This window comes from Gekko japonicus, unplaced genomic scaffold (assembly GCF_001447785.1).
Source record: "Gekko japonicus isolate JY-2015 unplaced genomic scaffold, Gekko_japonicus_V1.1 scaffold729, whole genome shotgun sequence".
Classification (NCBI taxonomy): domain Eukaryota; kingdom Metazoa; phylum Chordata; class Lepidosauria; order Squamata; family Gekkonidae; genus Gekko; species Gekko japonicus.
The window spans coordinates 652,456-661,546 of NW_015175378.1; the positions used below are offsets into that span (position 1 = coordinate 652,456).

Sequence of the window (9,091 nt, forward strand, 5' to 3'; positions counted from 1 at the left end):
ATGCAGGAAGTCAGTGCGCCCCTTCCCTTTAGCGGATCTTTCCAGGATCTCGAGGAAGATGCCTTCCAGCGAAGAGTCCACACCGGTAAGAGACAAACTATCTGCAATGCTTATAGAAAACGATTCGGTCAGAGCTCGGTCCTCATTAAACACGAAAGCGTTCACGTGGGAGAAAAGTCGTTTAAGTGCTCGGACTGCGGGAAAAGATTCGGTCAGAAATTGCAGCTGATTGGGCACCGCAAAAGATGCGAAAGTGAGAGGCCCCACAAATGCACAACCTGTGGGAAAAGGTTTTCTCGCAGCTCATACCTTAACACCCATCAGAGAATCCACACTGGGGAGAGGCCGTACGAGTGCCTGCGCTGCGGGAAAAGCTTCAGCCAGAAAGCTAACCTTAATACACACCGTAGAATCCACACAGGCGAAAAGCCGCACGAATGCTCGGTTTGCGGGAAAAGGTTCTCTCGCAATACGTGCCTTAATAGACACCAGAGAATCCACACAGCACGCTAGCACACATGGATGCCCGGACTTGTGGGGGAGGGGTGAGAGTTATAGGGGAAGATTGGTGTTGCTTACGGGGAATTGGCTTGGGATAAGTTTCGGTCAGAAACAGTGTGATTTTAGACATTGTACAATGCAGGAACAACATCCTGTCTCCTATATTCCAACAATAATTGCTAACATAATAAAGAATGTTCTTCATTTCCTCCACGGCTATTTTGCTTTTTTAAGAACCTTCGGGGGGAGGGAATGGGGTGATGGTGCTTTCAAGGATAACCTGGTCCGATATTTTCTGAAAGCCCAGATTCACTAGAAGCAAAACGTGCATTGAGAAAAGCTTAAATTCATAACCTCTGCATACAGATGTACATTAAAAAGAGGCTCATGGCATCATGGATTTATACACATTTATCGGCAATATCTATATAGCGCCTCATATTCTGCCTTTCCAGAGTAGTTCACAATGCTAAAACAAAAATCAAAAACATCAACACTGAAATCAGCAGCAGATAAATCCAGAGTCCTCAGCACCATTAAATGTCAAAAACCTAGCAGGAAAGAACAGTTTTTACCTATCCCCAAAGAGAAGCCAATGAAAGAGGCAGGCAGACTTCTTCAGGAAGAGAATTCTAGAAGAGTGCTTCCCAACCTGGGGGCAGTTGATTCTAGGGGGCTCTTTTGGAGTTCTTGTAAGGGGGTTGGGAATCCATATGTGCCCTAAGCATAGTCATTTTAATATTTTTCTGATTCTGTATTTTCTCAATCAACAGATACTAATAGTATAACTACTGTCATGGGGGGTGGTCCATGACATTTTTTGATGTTGCAAAGCAGTCCCCATTCTCAAAAATGTTGGGAGCCAATGTTCTATAGCACCTGTCACCAAAAAGGTGGATCCTGTTGGTGAACGTTTACTCTGTGTTCATGCGAGAAAGTACCTGAGTGAGTCCTCATTTGGGTTGCCAGGCACTTGTAAGGGGGTTGGGAATCCATATGTGCACTAAGCATAGTCATTTTAATCTTTTTCTGATTCTATATTTTCTCAGTCAACAGATACTAATAGTACAACTACTGTCATGTGGGGTGGTCCGTGACATTTTTTGATGTTACAAAGCAGTCCCCATACTCAAAAATGTTGGGAGCCAATGTTCTATAGCACCTGTCACCAAAAAGGTGGATCCTGTTGGTGAACGTTTACTCTGTGTTCATGCGAGAAAGTACCTGAGTGAGTCCTCATTTGGGTTGCCAGGCACACGCCTGGAACCCTTGGAGACTTTGGTGGGCAGGGCATAGGGGAAAAGACATCACATGAGGCAACGACATCACATCCAGGTGAACATCTGGAAATCATGTCACTGTGTCAAATGACACTCTAAGACAGAGGTGTCAAACTCATTTGTCACAAGGGCCGGATCTGACATAAATGTCACTTTGTCGAGCTGGGCCATGTGTGCCATAAAATGCCAGGTACCGGAGATATAAACTAAATAAAGGACACAGGCAAACCCAATTAACAATATTATTTTTTACTCAAAATACAAACACAAGCAATTGACTCCTAGCAGTGAAAGCAATTGTTTTACTGGGGAGCCCACAAAAGTCCCAATAAATGTATTTAATCACATGCAAGATTAGTTTTTTCCTCAAGGGATACTCTAAAAAGGGGAGTACCTTACATTTCCATACATACCGGTTGCTTGGGGGCTAGGTAAGAGCCCTGAACGGGCCTGTTCCAACCCCTGGTTCTTATGCTTGACACCCCTGCTCTAAGAATTTTTCCAATCTCTATGGTAAATACCATAGAGACACCCCGTGATGGTGCCTAGAGTGTCACTCAACACGGTGCCATCTTCCCTGCCATTCCATTGAACATGGGCAGGGACAGGGAATATGGTGAAGAGTCTGCCCACTATAAGCGGGCAATTGGCATCCTTAGTTCTCATTGGTGGATTTACACCAGCAGGAGGGGCGCATACGGGAGGAGGCTTCCTTTCTTTAATAATGATGTGACAGTAGCACAGGGGTCCCCAGCCTTTTTGAGCCTGCGGGCACATTTGGAATTCTGACGCAGCATGGTGGGTGCAGCAACAAAGTGGCTGCCACAAAATGGCTGCTGCAGGAGGCGGGGCCAGCCACAAAATGGCTGCCACAGCTGAACTTCAGCCACACAGGGCAGATCCTTATGCTGTGGTGGCAGCTGCTGCCAAAGCAACATTTTAAAAAATCTGCACAGCCAATCAGAAGTCTTGCTGGGCAAAAGCCCTGTCTGGCTCCACCCACTTCCTAAAAACACTCAGTGGGCACCCGAAAAGGTGTCGGCAGGTGCCATGTCCCCCATGGGCACCAGATTGGGGACCCCTGCAGTAGCCTATCAATACACGCCGGCCGGCCGGCTGGTGCTTCATTTGCTATCAAGTCCTTCTCTCTCTCTCCCTCAGTTTGGTGCAGTGTTCCCTCTGAACTGATTTGGTGTGAGCTAGCTCACAGTTTCTTAGCCTCCGGCTCACATATTTTTGTCTTAGTTCAGGAAGGGATGGCTCCAGGGCCAACTAGTTTATGCAGTAGCCAAATCGCTCGCTCACAGTAGCCAAATCGCTCGCTCACAACTTTAAGACCAGTAGAATCACAAAGTAGAATTTTTGCTCACACAACTCCACAGCTTAGAGGGAGCATTGGTTTGGAGTAGTAGTTAGGGAAGTGGACTCTAATCCAGAAGAACCAGGTTTGATTCCCCCACTCCTCCACATGCAGCTGCTGGTGAGACCTTGGGTCAGTCACAGGTTCTCCCAGAGCTGTTCTCACAAGAGTGGTCCTCAAGAGAGCTTTCTCAGTCCTACCTACCTCACAGGGTGTCTGTTGTGGGGAGGGGAAGGGAAAGGAGATTATAAGATGCTCTGAGACTCCTTCAGGTAGAGAAGGGTGGGGTATAAATCCAATCTCTTCTCTTCTTCTTTTCTCTGTGGGAGACTGAGGTGTCTAATAGGTGATTTGCTCACAGGGCACCTTTTTCCCCAGCAGGAAAAGAGTTACAGTTAGCCCCTATGAACCTCTTTTTACTGTATGCCTGCACTCACCCAAAATTATGCAAAGTAAGCAAGTATGCAAGAGTTCCCTTACTATTGAACTCATCCTGCACAGTTTTAGGGTTTTTTTTGTAATGTATACTGGGTTTGCTGGTCACAGCGAGGGGCTCTGGAGGACAAAGAAGATCCCCCAGCTACTGGGAACCTAATGCACCACTAGTTTGGTGTAGTGGTTAGGAGTGTGGACTCTAATCTGGGGGAATTGAGTTTGATTCCCCACTGCTCCACATGCAGCTGCTGGCATGACCTTGGGTCAGTCACAGTTCTCTTGGCGTTGTTCTCTCACGAGCAGTTCTTTCAGAGCTCTCGCGACCCCACCCACCTCACAGGGTGTCTGTTGTGGGGAGGGGAAGGGAAAGGAGAGTATAAGCCGCTCTGAGACTCCGAGGGAAGGGAAGGGTATAAATCCACTCCTCTTCCTCCTCCTCCTCTGGCTTCTGTATTTCAACCGGCATGCCCCACAAGCTTTTGAGCCCATCTCAGTAGTAACGACTAGTCACCTGCTGGATTCTGCTTCTCTCAGTTCTTGTGGAACCTTCCTCCCTGTTCATTAATGTACGAAGCTGCTTCGTACTAAGTCAGATCCCTGTCAGTGGGTCTCCAAGATCTCAAGTCAAGGCCTTCCCCTTTACTAGAGATCTCTTTTTAACTGGGGGTTGGGGGGTGGGTCAAGCACTGAACCTTGAACCTCCAGCATGCCAAATTGGGTGCCTTCCACGAGCAAGAAGAGGGATGATCCCAGGAGATATCACTGGTGATCGGAAACGTAATTTTTTTGATTTTATTTATTTATTTATTTATTAAATTTATATCCCGCCCTCTTCAGGCCACAAGTGTATAATTGCATTTTCAGACCCATTTTCGAATACCTTGCAAGTTTTTTTTTTAAAAAAAGCCTAGCACAACAGACAGACTATCGTGCTAAGGAGTTTGGAGTCTCAGAGCGGCTTACAAACTCCTTTCCCTTCCCCTCCCCACAAGAGACACCCTGTGAGGTGGGTGGGGCTGAGAGAGCTCTGACAGAAACTGCTCTTTTCCAAGGACAGCTGTGCCAGAGCTTGTGACTGACCCAAGGTCACATCAGCAGGTGCAAGTGGAGGAGTGGGGAATCAAACCTGGTTCTCCCAGATTAGACTCCGCACACCTAACCACTATACCAAACTGGCTCTCTTTTTAACTGGGGGTGGGGGGTGGGTCAAGCACTGAACCTTGAACCTCCAGCATGCCAAATTGGGTGCCTTCCATGAGCAAGAAGAGGGATGATCCCAGGAGATATCACTGGTGATCGGAAACGTAATTTTTTTGATATTAGGATTTCTACCCAATGGAGTGGACCCCTTCAGGCCACAAGTGTATAATTGCATTTTCAGACCCGTTTTCGAATTTTAATACCTTGCAAGTTTAAAAAAACACACGAGTACAACAGACAGACTATCGTACTAAGGAATTTTTGTTGGGGCAGGTTAAGTCGCCTGGGCAGTTAATGGACCAAAAAGGCAGCACCTATGTAAACAGGCCTTGCTGGCTGATAGCCTCAGGGGTCTAGCCAAGTCCCCCTCACCTCTCTGAAGAGCCACTCACAAGCAGAGGCATGGCAAAGACAGGTTTATGCATGCAAGAAGTGCTCTGCTGTTGAGCTATGGACCCTTCTCAAGCTGGAGAGGAGTGGGTGCACAGGTCAGCTGGATTCTCGAAGAGGTCATCCAAGTACCTTGAGGGTCTAACTATGTAACAACATGGGGTGCAATCCCACAGCGCGTCTCTGTTCAATGCAAGAGCTCTCGCACCAGCAAAAACACAAAAAAATCATTACCTATTACCAGCGTTTCCTTTAATCCCCCCCCCAGCAGAGCAGTTCGTATCCTGAGCAGAATAGAACTGTTGTAATCTTAAAATGTGCAAGGGGCAGTGCAAGACCCTGAGTGGTCCCAGATTGCTGCCGAGCGGGGCTTCCTGTGTTAATGAAGGAAAACTTAGAAGGAAAACTTCCTGCAGCCCTTGTGGTGGTAAAAGGACTTCTTGTACCGTTTTCCTTTGGCTTCACGAAGCCTATTGAAAGTCTGTCGCCCTTGTGCTAAGTCAATTTGACCATATCCACGCTTGCATTTCCAGTTGTGCAAAACAGCAGCCTTCCGGCCGGTAATGAACTTTGCTCAAATCATATCGCACTTCCCAATTGGAAACAGGTAGGTAGATTTGAGTCCCAGTAGCACCTTAAGAGACCAACAAGATTTCCAGGGTAGAAGCATTCGAAACTCAAAGCTCCCATTGTCAACTTATACTCTGAAATCTTATGCGCCCCCCAAAAAAAATCTTGTTCATTTCTAAGGTGATCCTGGATGTAGCTCTTACTATTCTACTGCAGACCAACGAGGCTATCCTCTGAAACCCGATTTTACAGTCTCTCTTGCAAAAACAGAACTGCATTAGTGGAAAACTTCTCTTCTGCTATTGCACAGCAGGGCCTGATACACTGTTCCTGGGTCCATCCCCGAGTTTGCCTGAGGTCCTGCCAAGCAGATGTGTGTTGGGAATTCCTGGCTGAAACAGCCCCTAGAACAGGGATGTCAAACATAAGGCCCAGGGGCCAGAACTGGCCTGTCTAGGGCTCTTATGTGGCCCTGTCAGAACCCACAGCCAACAACGTAGTACACACTTCTCAGGAAAGGTAATACTTTATTGAAGAGCTATAGATGTATTAACATAGGCACTGTTAAGAATGGCGTCTGCCCATCGGGCATAATAGGATATAGGGTATTTGTATGCACACACACACCCCCGCTGCCCTGGCCAATAAGTCACGCTCCCGCATGCGGGAGAAGGAGCTCAGGCCTTTAGCGCTGAAGCTGGGAACAACCGCGCTCCCACGGGTCCCTGAAAGCTAGACATCACACCACCTGTACAACTTAGAGATAAGCATTACAGCAGCTACGAAGCACAGAATGAATGCAGTGGCAATTAGTAATCAACTGACCTCCCCAACCCCCATGGCAGCATATCTGACAGGCCCACGAGCAACTAGTGCAAGGGAGGGAACAGGAGACTGTTCAAGGGGAGTGGGTGGCTTCAGCATGGCGGAACCACCTCGTCTGTAGCAGTCAAGCAGCACGGGAGCATCTGCCCAGTCCTGCACCACTGGCTCTCCAATCCATCCATATGGATTTTTCTTTGCACCCCCCGCCCAGCCCAGGGGGCCTTGCAGTGAGGACACACCAACTCAGAGCTTACCAGCTGCTGTCCTTTATACAGTTTGTATCTCCAGTACCTGGCATTATGTTTTATGGCACACATGGTCCAGCCCAACAAAGTTACATTTATGTCAGATTTGGCCCTCGTAACAAATTAGTTCAAAACCTCTGCCCTGGATGCTTCTATTTGCCACACTGGGGAAACTTATGTGTCATCCATTGGTACATACATAGCACACCTGACAGCATGCATTTTAACCAAGAACTCACAGTGCATGTCTGGTAACCAGGTTTTGGGTTGAACCTCGGGACAAACCCAGGAACATCATATCATGTCAGTCAGGATCCCTATAAACGGTTCCTGGTCAGACCATGGGCCTTGCTCAAGAAATAATATCACTGATCTTCTCTCCCACCCACCTAGCTTCACATACACAACAGATTGTCTTCTGGGTATTTTTATTTCTTAAAACTGTCAAGCAATGGATGTTTGGAGAGATGCTATAGCTCTGTAGTAGAGTGTCTGCTTGGCAGGCAGAGGATCCAAGGTTCAGCCCCCAGCATCTCCTGTTGAAAGCATGAGGTAGACCAAGGGTCTAACTCAGGTAAAGGCAAGGGGAGGCTGTGGCTTAGTGGAAGGGCATCTGCTTGGAGCACAGAAGGTCCCAGGTTCAATCCTCGACATCTCCAGTTTTTAACTGGAGATGCAACTACCAGGAGATGCTCTGGTTTTTAACTGGAGATGCACCTACCAGTCAGTAGGGGATGTGAAAGACCTCTGCCTGAGACCCTGCAAAGCCACTGCCAGTCTGAATAGACAAGACTGATCTCAACAGACCAAGGGTCTATATGGATATAAGGAGGTTTTGTGGGAACGGCTGTCAGGGGGAAAAAGAGGGGAAGGAAAAACCAGCCTGCTCACGTCCCTGAGAATTTAGAGAATCCCGGAGGGGGAGATCATGCAGAAAGGGGTACAATTTCCAGGTTGTTCTGGCCTTCCCATGGTTTCTCGCGGGCTCCCAGCTTGTCAGTATACATTGGCTGGCCCCTGTGCGGATGATCAAAGTTGTGCGGCAGGGAGACAGGAATCTTTACAAACCCAAGAGAAACCCTGACTATTTTGGAAAACATAGTTTTCATAAATTAAGCAAAGGGGGGGGAGGGGGGGAAGTCTTGAAAGATGGCCTGATGAGGACTGAGCATGCTCCAGGAAGCACGAAACCTGGAGAGCAGCTGGGAGTCAAGAACCGGGCTGGAGTGGTGGCTCTGGAAGCCTCTGAGAGCACAGATTCTGGGGTGTGAGGAACATTCTATCTCTCTCCCGCAACTCAGCTCAGTCCCTCAGCTGATCCTATCCTTTCTCCAGAGACCCCAGAACACCATACGTAGTACCCACACGAACCTCTGCCTGAGACCCCGCAAAGGTACTGCCTGTCTGAATAGACAAGACTGATCTCAACAGACCAAGGGTCTATATGGATATAAGGACGTTTTGTGGGAACGGCTGTCAGGGGAAAAAAGAGGGGAAGGAAAACCAGCCTGCTCACATCCCTGAGAATTTAGAGAATGCCGGAGGGGGGGAGATCATGCAGAAAGGGGTAGAATTTCCAGGTTGTTCTGGCCTTCCCATGGTTTCTCGTGGGCTCCCAGCTTGTCAGTATACATTGGCTGGCCCCTGTGTGGATGATCAAAGTTGTGCGGCAGGGAGACAGGAATCTTTACATACCCAAGAGAAACCCTGACTATTTGGGAAAACATAGTTTTCATAAATTAAGCAAAAGGGGGGGAAAGGGAAAAAAAAGTATTGAAAGATGGCCTAATGAGGACTGAGCATGCTCCAGGAAGCACGAAACGTGGAGAGCAGCTGGGAGTCAAGAACCGGGCTGGAGTGGTGGCTCTGGAAGCCTCTGAGAGCACAGATTCTGGGGTGTGAGGAACATTTTATCTCTCTCCTGCAACTCAGCTCAGTCCCTCAGCTGATCCTATCCTTTCTCCAGAGACCCCAGAACACCATACGTAGTACCCACACGAACACATTTTGTGGTGTGTTTATGACTGGCTCAAAGTGAGGATTTGAGCCCACTGGGAAACTTGTCAGAACAATCAGGAAGAACTCACAGCCATCCTCAGTTGCCCCAACTAAAGGAAAAGTGTCATTTTGGAAGCTTTATATCCACCAGTTTGGAGAGCCAGTTTGGTGTAGTGGTTAAGTGCGCGGACTCTAATCTGGGAGAACCGGGTTTGATTCCCCACTCCTCCACTTGCACCTGGCTGGATGACCTTGGGCAAGCCGTAGTTCTGATAAGAGCTGTTCTT

General features: G+C 48.0%; 1 protein-coding gene across 1 annotated transcript in view; it reads left to right on the plus strand.

Annotated features, from left to right (window-relative positions):
• LOC107122454 (zinc finger protein 397-like) overlaps positions 1–9,091 on the plus strand; it is a 20,829-nt gene that overhangs the window by 6,276 nt on the left and 5,462 nt on the right. The window contains exon 4 of the mRNA XM_015425556.1: positions 7–85. Coding sequence (XP_015281042.1) covers positions 7–85 — 79 coding nt within the window. The remainder of the gene's footprint in view (positions 1–6; positions 86–9,091) is intronic.